The 18,351-nt window shown below is 34.7% G+C and overlaps 3 protein-coding genes across 5 annotated transcripts; 2 read left to right on the top strand and 1 right to left on the bottom strand.

The window, feature by feature from the left end:
• Positions 1-634: 634 nt before the first annotated feature.
• LOC114418660 (beta-glucosidase 44-like) lies at positions 635-4,558 on the top strand. Its single transcript, XM_028384122.1, has 11 exons — positions 635-1,025; positions 1,984-2,042; positions 2,128-2,203; positions 2,297-2,368; positions 2,468-2,555; positions 2,707-2,959; positions 3,051-3,166; positions 3,479-3,696; positions 3,794-3,825; positions 3,915-4,017; positions 4,110-4,558. The coding sequence occupies exons 1-11, from the start codon at positions 650-652 to the stop codon at positions 4,385-4,387; spliced, it is 1,671 nt and encodes a 556-aa protein (XP_028239923.1). The 5' UTR covers positions 635-649; the 3' UTR covers positions 4,388-4,558.
• A 1,019-nt stretch (positions 4,559-5,577) lies between these two features.
• LOC114418659 (exonuclease 1) lies at positions 5,578-10,188 on the bottom strand. Its single transcript, XM_028384120.1, has 12 exons — positions 10,031-10,188; positions 9,902-9,938; positions 9,640-9,814; positions 9,434-9,512; positions 8,909-8,953; positions 8,578-8,727; positions 8,325-8,439; positions 7,829-7,929; positions 6,977-7,074; positions 6,794-6,886; positions 6,327-6,544; positions 5,578-6,192 (listed from the first exon to the last, which is right to left on the bottom strand). The coding sequence occupies exons 1-12, from the start codon at positions 10,106-10,108 to the stop codon at positions 5,654-5,656; spliced, it is 1,728 nt and encodes a 575-aa protein (XP_028239921.1). The 5' UTR covers positions 10,109-10,188; the 3' UTR covers positions 5,578-5,653.
• Positions 10,189-10,765: 577 nt separating this feature from the next.
• Positions 10,766-17,340, top strand: LOC114418658. Of its 3 annotated transcripts, none has more exons than XM_028384118.1 (10): positions 10,766-11,312; positions 11,786-12,291; positions 12,972-13,168; positions 13,281-13,448; positions 14,425-14,739; positions 15,368-15,517; positions 15,589-15,738; positions 15,825-16,025; positions 16,201-16,606; positions 16,691-17,340. In XM_028384118.1, exons 1-10 carry the CDS (start codon positions 10,922-10,924, stop codon positions 17,027-17,029), a joined length of 2,823 nt encoding a protein of 940 aa, XP_028239919.1. In that variant the 5' UTR covers positions 10,766-10,921; the 3' UTR covers positions 17,030-17,340. The 3 variants fall into 3 exon arrangements, with proteins under 3 accessions (XP_028239919.1, XP_028239920.1, XP_028239918.1); XM_028384119.1 differs by having other exon boundaries at positions 16,694-17,340; XM_028384117.1 differs by having other exon boundaries at positions 10,767-11,312; positions 16,201-17,340.
• Positions 17,341-18,351: the final 1,011 nt, after the last annotated feature.

Genomic DNA, 18,351 nt, shown 5'->3' on the forward strand with positions numbered 1-18,351 from the left:
GGAAGTATGATCAATTTGCTTGAAAAGCTCACTTATAAGCTTGGTGTATATTTTATATTGATTTGAATGAAATATAGCAAAATTCGTGCTCGTATTAGTTGTCACGTAATTTGTTTTCATAGCACGTAAAGCTTGAGGTATGGATTGCGGAACTGCCATATCATTCTTTATGCCTTTATCTAGATATGAAAGCCATATTGACATGTTAATGTAGAATAGAAGGATTTATACAATTCAGGTTGAAGAAAGAAGGCGAAAATGGTGAGTTTGAATTATTTTTTTTCCACCAATAAATGAATCATTAATATTGGGCTATAAAAAAAGAGAGTTTATTTAGTCTTTGATTTGGTGTGGTAAAGAAAACATCATTCACGAGGAAATTTTTAAAAAATAGTGTGGATTTCAACTTTTTTTTTTTCTATTTTAATCTAAACACACCCATGTAATACATAAATTCCATTTCACATTTTTTACTTTTGGCATGGTTGAAAAAGGGAACAAAGGTGCATAGTCATAGAGGTACACGTGCATGCCCCACCCATGGCCCTATTGGTATTGATAGATTGCGAAAGAGACACACAATTTAATTTCCCATTTTATCTTGTTATGGGCATTCAAAACCGCCACTGTCCACAAACGTGGCCTATAAATGGAGCTCAGTGATGTGATCAGTGACATTATTATCTCTTCTCTTCACAAAAACAAAGTAACAGTGTCACTCTTCACTCTTCACTCATTCACTCACTGTGTTGTGAGTTGTGTGAGCACCAACATGGTGTCTCTGACTCCGTTATGTTTCTTTTTTGCCGTGTTGATCGCTGGGGGGTCAGTGATCCGGTGTGCCGCGGGTGCAGATGCGGCCGCGGAGCTCGAAACGGTGCGTTTTGACACCGGGGGTTTGAGCAGAGAGACTTTTCCGAAAGGCTTCTTATTCGGAACGGCGACGTCTGCGTACCAAGTGGAGGGTATGGCCCACAAAGACGGTCGCGGCCCAAGCATTTGGGACCTCTTCATCAAAAAACCCGGTTCGTCAACATTCTCGGTTCAATTATTTTATTTTTTAATTGTTAATTTATATGTTCAGTTTCATGTTATTTCATTATTGATTTTAACGTCTAATTATGATTTGAAGGACTAACATTACATAATTTTATAAAATAGAAGATTAAATTTGTAAATTAAATTAATAAAAGATGAAATTTAAAATTGAAAGATAAACTGAAGGACAAAATTATAATTTTACCAAAATAAAATAATGCATTTCGTGCCTTGTCCTGATTGTGAGAAAAGACGTTAATTTCGCGATCTTGCTGTGCTGTGTTGGAGCATTCACTTCTTACACGTACGGCTTTTCTGGTGAAAAGCAAGATGCGAATGCGATGAGATGAGACACTTTCCGTTTCAGTACTTTCCAAACTAGTTAGTTTTCCATAAAATACCTTTTTTTTTCGCTTGTTGAAAGAGATTAATTGTTGAATAAATGCATTTGTAATTTTGCATAGGAAATTTCTGCTTTATATATAATGAAAACATTATATTTTAGAAAATATAATAAGAAGATTCAAAGAAAAATATGAAGCTAAACAATTGATGTAATATAAAGAGTTTAATTTTAATGTTTTGTCAATGTAAAAAATCTTGTATTATCAATCAATTTATACCAAATATAATTTTAAGGTAATTATTATAAAATTTAATATACTTATTATATATATATATATATAGAGAGAGAGAGAGATTTCTGTAGTGAACGTAAAAATGTTATCTGTGCATGTATGTTTACTTGTATAAAAAAAAAATGTTATACAAATTATAAACATGTTATTAAATAATTATTCATTTATAACAGATCTCTCTCATGTACCATAGAAGTTTTGATAAACTAAAAAAAAATAGCCATTTTTGTTACACCCATAGCTTAATGTTGAGCTTAAATTAGTTTTTTTTTTAATATGAAATATTGCTTGTTTCAATACAAAACAGGGATTGTTGCAAATAATGGCACGGGAGAAGTTTCTGTTGATCAGTACCATCGCTACAAAGTAAGTGGTTTTGATTTTTGAAATATGAAGGTTTGTTTAATATTCGCTCTTTGGAGATTTTTAACATACTGATTTCTTTGGACAGGAAGATATAGATCTCATGGCCAGCCTGAATTTTGATGCCTACCGGTTCTCAATCTCGTGGTCCAGAATTTTTCCAAGTAATTTAACTGTATTTGTTTTACATATTTGGTCATAATAACTTGATCAAATTGCTAAATTCCCTTAATAACTGAGTTTCACCACTACTGCAGATGGAACTGGCCAAGTAAATTGGAAAGGTGTAGCATACTACAATAGGCTGATCAATTACTTGCTAGAAAAAGGTAGCTTACATTGTAGCATGCATAAAATTTGAAATGTAGTGTTAATAACTTATTGTTATTGTTCATTTGTTCCTCATTGATTGTGTGAAACTATTGCAGGTATTACTCCATATGCAAATCTCTACCATTATGATCTTCCTTTAGCACTTGAGGAGAGGTACAACGGATTATTGAGCCGGCAGGTTGTGTAAGTACCAATATATATACAAGAGCAAAAATGGATTATTGATCTTTTGAATACATGTTTTCTCATAGATTAATATTTGAAGTTTGAAGTATATGTTAGCATGCTTATAATGCAATTCTGCATAACTAATGTGAATGCTTAAATTGTACAGGAATGATTTTGCAGATTATGCAGAATTTTGTTTCAAGACTTTTGGAGATAGAGTTAAGAATTGGATGACGTTTAATGAACCTCGTGTGGTGGCTGCTCTTGGCTATGATAATGGTTTCTTTGCCCCTGGAAGATGCTCAAAAGAATATGGGAATTGTACAGCTGGCAACTCAGGCACTGAGCCTTACATTGTTGCCCACAATTTGATATTGTCACATGCAGCTGCTGTTCAAAGATACCGAGAGAAGTATCAAGTAATATTTGTATATCTAGTCCTTTTGTTTAATGGACTTACTTAAGATGCTAAAATATTCTTATGTGGTGATGAATGTGCTTGTTTTTTAGGAAAAGCAAAAGGGAAGGATTGGGATCCTCTTGGATTTTGTTTGGTATGAGCCTCTTACAAGATCAAAGGCCGACAATTTAGCAGCTCAAAGAGCCAGAGACTTTCATGTTGGATGGTAAACATCTTTAACATTTGTTTTTAAGAAAATAGTATATGCACTGACTGTACACAGGATTTTTACACTTTCAACCAATCACAAATCACAATATATGATAAGTTTGTTTACTTACAATGACTAGTTTAAAAATCATAATTAGCATAATTTCTAATTAGTTGACAGTATAAAAATTGTTATAGTGCATAAAAATTAATTTCTTTGTTTATTGTGATCCTATATTGCATGTTCAAGTATTTATCTATGAATGTGAATTTTCCCGTGAAAGACTTTCACACACTTGATAACAATAATAGTGCTAAAATTGACCAGGTTCATTCATCCCCTTGTTTATGGAGAGTATCCAACAACCATTCAAAATATTGTTGGGAATAGACTCCCCAAATTCACTAGTGAAGAAGTTAAAATCGTGAAGGGTTCGATAGATTTTGTTGGAATCAACCAATATACTACGTACTACATGTATGATCCTCATCAAGCAAAACCTAAAGTCCCAGGCTATCAAATGGACTGGAATGCAGGATTTGCTTGTAAGACAACGCTTTCTTTAACCATTATTGATTAAAATATTTTCTATACATTTCCATAACTCACTCTCTTTTGGTTTGGTTTATATGAACATTGAAGATGCAAAGAACGGAGTGCCTATTGGTCCAAGGGTAAGTTTTAACTTAGTGACAGATATTCATTTTAAAGATACAAGTGCACCAACCATGCATTGACTAATTTTTAAGTTGAATTTTTACAGGCTTATTCTTATTGGCTTTACAACGTACCATGGGGCATGTACAAATCATTGATGTACATAAAGGAACGTTATGGAAACCCAACTGTGATCTTATCCGAAAATGGTAACATTATATATCAATTTCTTGCTTTTTCCTTTTTTTGGCTTGGTGATTCTGTTGTTTCAATGTCATGTGACATATTTTATGACATGTAGGCATGGATGATCCGGGTAACGTGACTCTTCCCAAGGGTTTGCATGACACCACAAGGATAAACTATTACAAAGGCTATTTGACTCAACTAAAGAAGGCAGTTGATGATGGAGCTAATGTGGTTGGATACTTTGCATGGTCATTGCTGGATAACTTTGAATGGAGGTTGGGTTACACATCAAGGTTTGGCATTGTCTATGTTGATTTCAAAACCCTCAAGAGATACCCTAAGATGTCAGCATACTGGTTCAAGCAACTCATTGCCAAAAAGAAGTACTAATAGCTGGGCTGAACATCTACTTTCTAAGCTTCTAGTTGCTTCAGATAATCATGTTTTAGTGGTTTTGGTTGAGTTAAAAGTAGTTCTGTAACTGTAATCATGTGACTTGATTAATGCAAGTCTTAGAATAAAATGATCTTTTATGGCAACAATTTACTTTTTCTGATAGTACCATACTGTTCAATGTTTTTGCTTATTTATATAATTTTCCTTTAAAATATGCCTTGATATGCTAATTAATCAGAAAATTAAAATAAGACTCCGATTAAAAAAAAATCTTATTTGGATAGATAAAATAGCTGAAAATTAGACTCGATAAACTTTAACTCTAGTAATGTGAAGTCTATCCCTACTAAGCAGTATTCAGTTGATAAGCTGTATAAATTAAGTGGCCGAAACAATGACGAACGGTTGGTTTCATCTCAGAATTGCTGGCCAAAGAAGTTGTCATGATAGAAATAATCTAAAATTGCATCTATGAATGATTTTTTTTTGCTGGATAGAAGTTTAAGTGAATTGAATATTAGGAGCTCATCAGGATGAGGATAAATTGTTTATGAATGATATTTTGAAATTGAATGTAAAATAATTATTTTTTTATAAGTAAAATTACTTTTTTAAACGGCTAAAAACAGAAGAATATTAATATAGATGGGTACGAGAGATACTGGGCATCGAAACTTACATAGTTAAGTAAAGTTGCACAGCAACACCAATAACGTAAAATTACTTTGAAGCATAAATATGGAAGTGTTTAAATATTTTGCTAATCGCATCTGAAATATTCTATTCACCTGAATTAAAAACTTTTACTTCTTCCAGATCAATTTTTTTTACAGACCCTCTAGGTCAATTCTACTAACTACAAACCCCAATAAATAAGTAGACTACAGCTGTTTTTTATTTTACGTTAGAGCACACATTACAATGTCAAAGCGTCTGCTAGATGCTAATTGCTTAAAAAAGGATTGTAATTAATTTAAAATAAATTCTAAGCGGTATCTTCAGTACACTTCACGACTTATAATAAAAATATTTTTATTGAAAGATGAAAAATTACACTATCCATAATTTTTTATAAATTTTTTATAATTTTTACAATAATATTTATTATTTTTTTAATTTTTTAACTAATATCCTTAAGTTACTAGACAACAAGATCCTTAATTTAAGAATCATATCTAATGTAATTTCTAATAACAATGTTATCAAAATTAAATTCAAAATTGCTGCCACAAAAAATATGGACATGTACATATTTGGTGATTACACTCTAGAAAAGAAACTCAAAAGAGTTATGTTGTTACTCCCCGTTTTCTTGCTGTTGCTTCTCTTGGATTGCTTATTACTTTCACTTCTTCCTTTCAAATCGGCAATTTTCTTAGTCTGATCAGAATTTATACTTTCGGGGGATTCCACAGCCATGCATGGAATATCAGATTTTTCTACTTCAGTCACTCCTGAAAACAGTTCATCAGTGGCTTCAACTTTATCTGAGCAAAAGTTCTGAAATTTCCTTTTCCTTGAGAGATTCTCAGACCCCTTTTCTTCAAAGTCATCTGGAGACATGCATAAGTCGGTATATCCCATGTTGCTGGCAAAAGAAACTTTTTGTACAGTGTCCTTTGTCTGATATGTTCCCTCATTTTTTCTTATCCTGAATGGATTGTTGTCAGGAAACTTCAAAGGAGTGAAATCAGATATAATAGTCTTTTCCTCTGTTCCATTATTTCCCAATGGCATGATTAGTTTATGAAGTGCTAATGCTTCATTGGAATACTTATCTTTATCTGAAAGCCTTGCCACTGCAGAGAAAGAAAGTGTTTATGACATGCTAAATGCTAATAACTAAAAAGTATAAACCATGCTAGCAAAAATATGCATATACTTAGCAACGTATTTACAAAAGTTGTAAACATCTCCAATTTATATCACTTGCCTGCATTACTTTCTCTGGTGTAATGAGAGGTGATGATTGAAAAGCTACTCCCCTGTCTAGATGGTGCAGGAACTTCAGCTTTCCGGACTTGATCAATGCTTTGGAGATCAATGGGCTGTAGAGGAAATCTAGAACATTCAGACTTATCAAAGGCTTTCTTAGTTGACGGATTCAAGTTTCCTTCAGCTATTGCTGTGACTATTGATGGAGGAATTTCTCTAATTGCATTTGGACTTGGTCAAGGAAAAATGATGTTCAACAAGCATGCATGTTAAAATTCACCATATATTCTCTTAGATGTGCTAAAAAGCTATATAGCATGGTGGAATACATTCAGAATTCTCAGCTAAATATTTGTACAAATCCAAGTAACTTCCAAAATGATACCAGACAGCAATATCAGTAACAAGCAGGAAAAAAATGCTGGATGGACAAGTTGAGAAAAATGAAGACATGATAAAGGATACGGTCCCAAGAAATCAAATTTTCCATCAAGTGACCCAAGAAAATTTTCTGGAAGAGGATTCATGTGCTTGAGCTCTTTAGAATTGACATCATATCTACATAGATATTCCAGAAGTAAATATAGTCATTCCTGAAAATTAGCAAATAATCGTACTAAAATTAAGAAATAGTTATAGTATTGGCACATTTGAGCATGCTCAAAAACCGCAACAGCCTCTTGAAAGGATTTGGCATAATCTTCAGGCATTTGGTCACCTTTCTCGATCTTAAGAACAGACAAGATCTGTTAAAGAACTGATATATTAGTCATAATGAAACTGAATATGAACCTTAATTCAGCTATCTCTATGAGGCTATATCACTAACCACTTTAACTAGTCACAGTAGCAGCAGAAAACAAGTATTGGTTACTGTTATATAGCATCCAATGAACACAAATTCCAATTGAGTAATGAAATATGCATTTGTCTTGTTCTCATTTTCCAAAACAAGATATATAAATGAATAGTCACAACATTTATGTCAGGTGGAATATATAACTTTATGGTTTCATACAGTAGTGTAGAACCAATTACGTATCTAAAAAGAAGCTTGAAAATGCAGCTTTTTACCAAGTGTCAAGAGCCTCTCACAGTTGCATCTCAGTAAATCAGGTTGAAAACCTATGTGGAAATAGCCATTTAATGTTTTCTTGTATACATCATCAGTGGAAGTACTATGAGAAAAGATGATCCTGTAATCTCTTTGGTTTAATGATGAATTCAGGATAGACATTTGAAAATTTGGATACTTGCCAATTGGCATGAAGAGAAAGGGATATATCCTTCTATGAAGCAAATAGAAAATGTAAGGAACAATGAAAACATTTCATATGAGCAATCCAATTGAGATGTCCTCATGATCATATCAAGACAGTAATAATAGGGGACAGAAGAGCTTCTAAAATTCTAAAGTACTTTGTCTCTATAGATTTCTTTTCAAATTCCTTTAACAAGCAATCAACCCTAATGTTTTTTAGCAGATGAGAACAAACTTACACGATCTAGGTTCCGATACTTGGAAACTAAAGCATGAGCTCGAGCAATACCAATTCCAGGAACAGATGGAAGAAAATCACAGCCAGCTAAGACGCACATACCTGGAGAGGGGGAAACCAAAAGCACTTTTTAGCCTGTCATAAACCTAGAAGCATGAGATTTCTTTTCTCTGACACAGATATCAAAGATCTCTTTGGAAATTAGTAGAACTCCTGAATTTATCCTAAATTACTAGTCATCTCAGGTTAATGTATCCAACAGGTCAATGCACACAGATTCAGAAAAAGGTCTTTCTTTTAGGCAAGTTCCTAGTTTATTTTCTTTCTTTATTTCCTGTTTGATAAGACATTTATGTATCAAGAGCTCTAGAGATATATAGCAGTTATATGAAGGCACATCCATGTATGCTCATCATAGGTTACAGGGCAACCTTGATCATTTCAAGAAATGCGCATGTGAGCACATACTACTGAAATCCACAAACAACAAAATTTACCTGTGAGGAGTTTCATATTGAAACTCCGAAATGAAGGTCTACCAGACTCAGCAGAAAACACTTTCTCTAACTCAATTCTTTCACCATTCCCATGACGGTCCATCTTAAAAATAATCTGTTCAAAACCACTGCGAATTATAATCCAAAATGCATGACTTCTATGAAACTGAATAGTGAAACAGTAAATAAATCAAGATATCAAAAAAGCAGTAAACCTCCATGCACAATATCACAGTATTGGAGGAGTTCTTACAGCTGGACAGCCATATGCTATTAGATCACTATCTTCTGTGATCACCGCTGCAACTCCACCATTTTCTACTCCAAGCTGAGACATGTACGCTAACTGAGCATCTGCTTCATATGGAGCTACAACAAACTCAATCTTCTCTGATTTTAGGGTCTGCAAGGTAATTAGATGATGGAATTACCCTAGAGTGTAGATTAACTAAAGATCATTGTTCTGGAGTAGCAATAGTATTCCACAAAGTTTGTGATAAGGGGAAAGGGGGTATGGTGGGGGTATTTTCAGTACTACCACTCACAACTCACAAGCTTGTACAACAGAAATGTTTACAGCATACCTGAATTAGCTTATGTGCCATAACGGGAGTAATACTCACAGCTCTCTGCACACAAAAGAAAACCTTGAATTGTTTTGCCTCATCGGCATAAACATTAGCATATAGGAAAATGAAAGACAAAAATATTTCGTTATAATAATGATAAATGACAAATATGTAGACGCAGTTTCTTGGGTGTTTTTGGTGTTATTCTCCAATAAAAAATTGGTGTTTTAACTTGATAACCCGCATAATAAGTGTTTACTTTAAAGGTCAGCATAGGTTCCAGAGGTATTAGAGAACAGCACCAAAAGCACATAAAGAATTACATCTAAGTTTTGTCCTTAGATTAATTGCTAGCAGTGTACATTGCTTAATTTTTCATTTTTTTTTCCACTTCCAACAAACCAAGACTACTCCAATAAAACTCTACAATCATCTGATTAAGACAGCATGCAGTAACATGTTAAAGACAAATCCTTGTAGTAATCAGCAATGTCCTCCAAAAAGACCACTTTTTTTTTCAAATCTGAGAAATGCTACTACCTGGAAGAGCTCTGAAGCTGCACCAACATTCCCTTCTTTGAGCTTCGCCATTGCCAATTCACGATTAGCCCTTCTTTTCCTAAAACAATCAAATCACGCACTGAGAAACAAGATTCACTTCATCAAAAGGACAAGTACTAGGAGTAAAAAAAGATCGAAAATTTGATTTAAAGCCTGAGATTTATTTAAAAAAAAAAAAAACATGCCTGTTTCTCTCTTCCTCAGTTGCGGCCTTGCAAGGAACATTGCAACCATCAAAAACAACAACTGGAGTTATTTTATAGAAGCGAAGCAAGTTCACTCTATGCATAAAATAGTCAATGTACCGCAACTTCCTTTCACTATTAGAATCCAGACAAAGCTCCATACTACACGAATAAGCTGAAAAATCAAAATGCCAACTTCAACTTCTCACCATTAGTTACCCCAAAATTGAAAACCATTCACAGTACATAACTCATTACTCACCCCCTTTGTGAAGCCATGAATACGCATCAATACCCACCTGCAGATTTTGCAAAGTGAGCGAAAACGAACACACCCCAGATAAAATCTTGCGGAAAAATCGAAACTTGGAATAATGGGGTTGATTCTTACGCGTTTTCCAGCGTACTTCTTGATGTGGACAGGTTCAATGTAAGGTTTCATGAACCTCAGAAGATCCTTGATGCCCATTTGCGATGTCCTAGGTTTTCTGATTCTTTCTGGGTTTTGTTTTGGGTTTATTCCATTTTTCTTTTTATTGGATTCGGAAATTTTAATGTTTTTGTGTACATAGTAAATAGGGAGGCAGAAAATGGCGGGAAGAGCGTCAAGCGGCGAAAGAAAAACGAGGTGACGAGGAAAACTATGATAGTGTTACATGTCAGTGACGGGAGTTTGTGTACAGTCCAATGAGAAATGCTCATAGTGGCTGTGAAGACGTGTTGGAGACTGATTGGTTGTTTATAGAGGATTATTACGTCATTTCAATGAAAATGTTTACCGGGAAAGAGTTTGAATTGTGAAAGACCTGCTTGGCAGTGAACTTATAATTATTAAAATTAAAAAAATAAACTTATAAAAACCAAAAGGAAAAAATATTAACTTAAAAAATAAAAAACATATTTAAATAAAAAAAATATCTCTTAAATTATGAGCAGTGACATTAAATATAATGCAAAATGCTTTTGCCTCTTTTTCAAAAAAGGAAAGAAAAAGAAGAACGGAGACTGAAGTGAAAAACAAAATGGGCCTTAACGGAACATATCTGGCGGGCCTAGCGGAAGCCCAAAGTTGAAGTTCGTTTGAAGTCGGCAACGAATGGGGAAAGAAAGAAAACCACAACGCCATATTCTGGACCCTCCCATTGTTCCCTTTCCCACAAAAACACGCGGCAATTTTAACCCATCACCACCGCAACCTTCAAATACACCAAAACACACTCTTTCACACTTTTTCTGTGAAATTCAGAAGAAAGAAACCTGAAACCCTAACAATCCCTATTCAATGACTCCTCGCGCCGACGATTTCGAAAAGGATAATCTCTCCGCCACCGACGACGACGACGATGATGACGACGGCCTCAAGGAGGACATGGACGCGCTCGCCCGAGCCTGCATGATCGCCGTCCCTCGCCCCGACGATAATTCCACCGCCGAAGATGATATTCCTGCGGAGGACCCGCTCCTCCTCGCCGGCGACTCCATCGTTCCCGCCGCCACCGACGACGACGACGACCAAGACGACCTCGAGTGTCTCAAGAGAGTGCAGAGCCTCTACCAGCCCCTGTCCATTCTTCCGCCGCTGACACCGCCTGCTGCCGGGTCCGACGACGACGACGTGGACGACCTCGAGACGGTGCGCGCCATTATGAAAAGGTTTAGTACCTACGACGAAGGTATTTGAGTTTCTCTGTTCGTTTAATTTTGAATTTTGATTTCGAAGTTCGATCGTAGTTTTTGAATTGAAAGGGAAATTATGCAAACTTGCTTGTGTTTTGATTTTGTTTAATTGTTGCTGTTAATGCGTGCTGTGAGGTGTTATATTGTTCCATATATTGTTTTTTTATGCATTTGAATGAGCTTTTGATTACACAAAATGTCTCTCTGAACTCTGAAGTGATTGTGAATTTTTGCTTTACTTTGGATGTATGTTTCTTAGATTTTGGTTTTTATTATTCATTACAAAACTGGCTTGTAATGTGAGGGGTGCCTTAGCTTTATAAGCTCTTATCTGATACTATCTTTAATCAATTTGGAACTTGGGTTTTCCTATTAAGGTTTATCTATTCTCCTAGTTGTTTTGTTGCCTGTTATCTTTTTTGGCTTCTCTTATTTATTTATCTTTTAACAAAAACTTGGAAAATATCAGGTTCTCATGAAGGTGGAATGGAAATGTTGGTCGAGGGGGATCAGACCTCCAGCCCAGGCTATGAGGGTGACATTGCTAATGACTCAATCTATTACGAATCAGACGTTGGTGAATTATGTCCTGTTTCTCAACATACCAATGAGGCTGCCACCAAGGAGTTGATTCAGAACGTTGAAATGAAGCTTAGTGATTTTGTTGAGAGTTCTGAACCTGATGCTTGTGGGTCATCCAAATTACCACAGAAAAGACTGAGCTGTCCTCCTGTAGTTAGGTTTTTTATTGATGCCATTAATAAAAATAGGGATTTGCAGAGATTTATTAGAAGTAAGTTGATTGAGTTTGAGGCTAAAATTGAGGAAAACAAAAAGATGAGGAATAAGATTAAAATTCTCAAGGACTTCCAGGCTTCATGCACTAGAAGAACAGGGAATGTGTTATCACTGAAAAAAGACCCACGTGTTCAGTTAATATCTTCAAAAAAGTCATTTGCTCCAAAGAACTCTAAGGTTAGTTGTGTGATGCTCTTATAATTCGGTGAAATCTGAATTATTATTTGTACTATTTCATTGTGAATTCATGGTACTGGTCATATATATATTCTGGAGTAGATTACTGGATATTGTTTAAGATTCTCCTTCATTTGAAACAAAAAAATTTATATTAGAAGAACTATGGTTGTTGTCTGTTTCAATAGGTATGGGGAGGAAGGGTTCTTAAAAATTCAAGATATATACCACCTAGATATGTTAACACGAATTAAAAAAGAAATACTTTACATCATAGTTACTGATCTCGAATAGTGTCATGTAGCAGTCATCTTTGAAGATGCTATAGCAGGAAACAGGGTGACTGCTATTTTAAATATTATAATACACTAAATAATTTATAGTACAAATATAAATACTTACAAAATGCCATGTGCCATGCTGTAGAAGTGTGAAATTTACTGGCTTTGATAATTGATTCTAGTATTATGCCTGTTTTGGGTGAATGAGGATTGAGGGGTTTGAATGTATTGCTTAGCAGTCTTGCTTAGTAGTATACTTTAACCTAATAAACGAGTGCAAAGATTTAGGTAATTTAGTTGTTTTCTAACATACTGGTGCATAGCATTTGTCACTTAGTATTGTCAGTTGTCACTGATTAATGTTGGGAATCCTTGATTTGCCTTTTTTTTTCCCGGCAGAAACCTAAAAAAGCATCTGCAATGTGTTATGGCCCAGAAGAGAATTCTCATGTCGCCAATTATAGGATGGTATTGGAAAGATTTCCACTTTCATTGGATCGGAAAAAATGGTCTAATGTAGAAAGGGAAAGTCTTTTGAAGGGAATTAAGCAGCAATTCCAAGAAATGGTGCTTCAACTTTCACTTTCTGTTGATAGGTAATATCAATTCTGTTTTTTCATATATTACTAAATTACTAACTGCCGTTTGACCTATGTGACCCTTCCCCTGTTGTTTTTAACTTTTCCCTTTGATGTACTTCCTTTACAGTTCTGAGGGCTTGCCTGGAGATGCAAATGGCATGGATGATGTAATTGCATCTGTTAAAGATCTTGCAATTACACCTGAGAGGATTAGACAATTTTTACCAAAAGTTAATTGGAATCTGATAGCTTCGATGTATGTTGGTGGCCGTACTGGTGCTGAATGTGAATCGAGGTATATATGTCCTATTTGGTGAACTTCTCTTTCGTTTTTGTGTGCATGAAAAGATGGTTCTTGGTTATGATAGTGTTTTATGTTTCTGATATGGTGGACTGGTGCTGAAGAATCAAGATATATATTTCTGAATTGGTTAAGTTTTCTTTTGTGTTTTTATGCATGAAAAATGGTACTTGGTTATACTGAAGTGTTTTATGTTTCTGATATCGTGCTATACTCATGCTGCATATCATATTTGTCATGGGAGAGCTACATTGATGCTTTGTGTTTTTATATACTGTGGATTTAACATTTTGCAATATTATTTTAATACACATAATGAAATAAGAGGTGCTACCATTGAGCTTGAAGTTGGTGAAAGAAAAGATTAAGGTAGTTTATGATTTAGTAGAGCCATGCACTTGTGTGTTTTGGGGGGGGGGGGGGGTCTTCACTTCATGTGAGGTTCTAATTGAAAACAAATTAACAAATGGCAATCCTTTGAATAGCTTATGATGAAATAATGTAGTTTCCATACTTAACCGGTTTATTCAGGTTGGGTATTAAAATGTTCTATCAATCAATCATTGGGGGGAAGATCGACTTTTCTCTTATATGCATTGTAGAAGTGCTTAGCTGCTTCATTATAACTCTGCTGTATTCTTAGTCTGGTCCATACAGTTCTTTAACTATTTTTTCATGTTTATTGCTTTACCATGAAAAATATTTTTCCCCTGCATTGCAGACATCTATGACGATCATCATCACAGACAGTTTACCATTTTTGGATTTCAATAAGAGTTCAAGATCAACACATATCGTGCAGGTGGGGCTGTACATGACATGATTGTTAACATGGTGGTGCTTAATATGTCTGTGATGGTTGTCATCATCACAGATGTCTGTTATGTAGGCTGTAGATTAATGCCTATATCTATGAATGGATGTATTCCATACTTATGATTCACTGTATTTTAATGGTTTGCAACCACAGGTGGTTGAATTGTGAAGATCCTTTGATCAACCAAGGTGCATGGACGAATGAAGAGGACAAATCTCTTTTACTTATTGTCCAAGATATTGGCATCAGGAACTGGTTTGATATTGCCACATCATTGGGCACAAGCAGGACTCCATTTCAATGCTTAGCACGATTCCAAAGGAGCTTAAATCCTTCCATGCTAAATAGTGAATGGACTGAGGAAGAAGATTCTCAACTCTGTTCTGCTGTGGCATGTTTTGGTGCTAGGGATTGGCAATCTGTGGCTTCTGTTTTAGAACGGCGGACAGGAACCCAGTGCTCAAATAGGTTGGTTAGCAATTTTGTCATATATTTGTAATTTCATTTTGCATATGATTGCAACCCCATTGTCTGAAATCAAATAATGTTTAATGGTAGCCTTTCACCATAATTAAGAGAGGGTACATTTTATATCTAGTCCATAATTTGCTGATTTGCTGGTGACTTGAAATCATCGTTTTTTAAGGGGTTATTATCTGGCCTTGATGACTTCTGGTGATTGTCAAATTCAATAATTTGATTTCAGCTCAGTGTAGTTTGAACCATTACTGTTTAACTTATTTGCTTATATAGTAGTCTTGAAAATTGGAAGGTTGAGAATGGAAGTATTTATTCTGCTATAAGATGAGCTAAAGCATCTGCCATTTTTTTAGTGACACAAAACATTAATATCCTATCCTGTTGTATTAGTCAGTACTTGGTAATTTACAACTTGGTTTCATCTGGGAGGTAATATCTAGTTACATCTTTAGGATGGTGATGTTTTATGTTTTTCTGGAGGTTGAATTGTTTTATACTTTATATACAAAATCCTTTGAAGAAGTACATTACTTTCCTAGTTTCTTGTAGGGCATCATAAACCCTGTCTAAATTTTGAGAGTGATTTGCTTCGATATCATTTTGTCTGCTGATGCAGATGGAAAAAATCCCTTTGTCCTGAGAAGAAAGGGAGCTTTACACGAGAGGAAGATATACGCATAACAGTAGCGGTTATGCTTTTTGGACGAAAATGGAATCAAATAGCTAACTATGTTCCTGGCCGGATCCAATCTCAGTGTAGGGACAGGTAATGGCATTTTATTTGAAAATTTTGGTGACATAGGTTCTTGTTAAAGTTCTAGAACATTCTTATGGCAGATACCTCAATTGTCTTGATCCTTCTTTGAAATGGGGTGGATGGACTGAGGAAGAGGATTTAAGATTAGAAGCTGCAGTTGTCAAGCATGGATACTGCTGGTCTAAGATTGCTGAAGAAGTGCCACCTCGTACTGATTCTCAATGCCGGAAGTATGAGTTTAAACTTAACTTCATTGATAAAAAATCTAAAAATCTTCAATTTCTATGATCTTATATGTATTCTTTTCATTGAACAGGAGATGGAAGGTGTTATGTCCTGAATATGTTCCTTTGCTTCAAGAAGCAAGAAAGAAGCAAAGGTCTATTATTGGTTGTAACTTTGTTGATCGAGAATCTGAACGCCCAGCCATTACACTGAATGACTTTCTACCTTTACCCGTGCCAGCTCCAAAATCTGATGTTGGTGCTTCAAATCTCCGCAAGAAGGCCAAGTCAAGGTACGCCCCCTTTAATCTCCCTTTCTTTTTCCTCTTGATTCTTAACAACTTACAGATATGATGCCAGCTTTGTTAGGATTATTGTTTCAGTATAATATGCTGGTCATATAATGTTTTAAATTGAATATTGCTCCAATTATACCTTTGTTTTCTAATTCTCATTCATTGCATGCAGCAATGTTCCCAAGAAAATGAGTAAGAAACTTGCAAAAAGAGCTCGACTTCATACCAAGGAAGTACAAGATACAGAGGTATATAGTGATGATGGGATCAAGACTTATGGTGAAGTCTCTGCATGCAGCAATGTTCCCAAGAAGATGAGGTCCAAAAGACATACAAAAAAAACTCGAAATTGTCCCAAGGAAGTAGTGGATATATATTGTAGTGAGAAGGTCAAGACTTGTATTGAGAGTTCAGAAAGTCAATCTACCTGTATTGCGAGTTCTGGAAATCAAGATTCAGACAACATAACTATTGCATGCTTTTTACGCGATAAATCAAAGGAGATGCTATCTAGATTTACCAAAGATTTGAGTCAGGCTTCCTTCTCCTCTAGGAGTATAGATGTTTCTAATAAGCAGGTTGAAAGTCAAGACCCCTTTGATGACCAAATCGGCTTGTCTAAGTCATTTGATACTGTTGGAACTGAAAATTTGTTTGTGCAGCAGAATGTTGCTTCTGATAGACGAGTGGGAAAACCAGAGGATGCAAACACTTTGACAGGTGGTGATCATGATGAAATGACCCTTGCATGCTTTCTGGGAAACAAATCAAAGAAAGGAAGTCAAGCTGCTAACGGACGTGGTGCATGCTCTTCGACCATCATCATACCTGATGATAGTGGACTGTCAATGTCAAAGCATGTTGAAAAGGAGACTGTTTTGCATGGTGGTGTTGCTGAACCAATGGACATCGTTGTGGAAGAAAAGGATGATGAGCTTCTTACTTCCTTCTTGCAAAACAGGCCAACGAGGCAGCGAAAACGACCCAGTAGGTTTTTATAAAGGTGATGCTAATTATCCAAATTTTGGCCTGGTATACTTTTTTTTTCCATTCCTAGGTATGAATAGAAGACAATTAATTAAAACCTGTGCCGTGAAATTGGGTAGTGGCTAATCCATATACAAAATTGTTGAAGTAATTGAAAGCCAACTTTGCCATGATCTTGAATTTGAAGTTGGTTTAGGTACAGTGAGTTTCGAGTTCCTTATGCTGAGCTTGGGCCTGTGTACAGATTTTCGGCCTGGCGCAATTTGTATACCAACCGATTGCCATAATTCTTCTGTTCCCAGTTTATATTGTTTCTATTCTTAAAGATCTCAGGCGTCAATGTGAAGCGTTTGGATTTTGGAAAACTGATGTCGAGTTTCTTTAAAAACTGATTGAGTACAGAATCATAACAAAAGTTATTCCAAAACCATCGATAGAGTACGGGTTTGAACTAATATTTTTGCAATTTTAAAATTTATCTTGTTATTTTTTTTTATCAAATATAGATATGATGTCAAGGTATGAAAGTTAGCATGAGTTTTATTTGAAAGACCATGTACGGAGTTCGTTTTGTTCTAGACTAGTTTAGATAATTTGCGAACCCGAGTTAAAGCAATTTTTATATCGCGATGAAATTGTAAGGCCGTGTGCTTGTTACAGATTAAAAAATATATTCTAATATAAAACTTAGTAATTAGGGTTGTAAGGGATATGATATGTGAATGTCTGTTAGATTAAATCATTGGATTGAATTGATTTTAATTTAATGAATTCAATTAAAATTAAATTTGGTGAGAGATTTATAGTTTTGGATCTGATCATGATTCAACCCAACCTCAAGTAAATTATTAATATAGCCTAAATTAAGGTCATATGATGTTTTGAAGTTTATCTTTTTTTTTTTAATTTTAAGGTAATAATATTATGTTATATGAATGATAGTGTGAGTATATGTTTATGATCTATTTTTTTATATATTATATAAATAGTATAATAATTTATGAATACTTATTTTTTAAATGTCCATATTATTTTATAAAAAAAATATTCTTAATATTTTTGAGTTTGAGAATTTTCTTAAAAAAATTTAAGACTTAAAGATGTGATATTTTTTTAATCTGAGCTAACTCAATTAAAGTTAGAATGAGCTGGTAAAAAAAAAAATAAACCTGCTCAATCCAATTAAATTAAGTTTAATTGGATTGAGATGAAAAAAAACAATCAATTCAATCCGGATCCCTTATATCTTTATTAATAATTTTTTAAAAATTAAAAATTAGTAATCTTTGTTTACTATCATAAAAAATATATTTTTAAAAATGCTTAATTTTTATGA

This window comes from Glycine soja, chromosome 7 (genome assembly GCF_004193775.1).
Source record: "Glycine soja cultivar W05 chromosome 7, ASM419377v2, whole genome shotgun sequence".
NCBI classification, from domain to species: Eukaryota; Viridiplantae; Streptophyta; class Magnoliopsida; order Fabales; family Fabaceae; genus Glycine; species Glycine soja.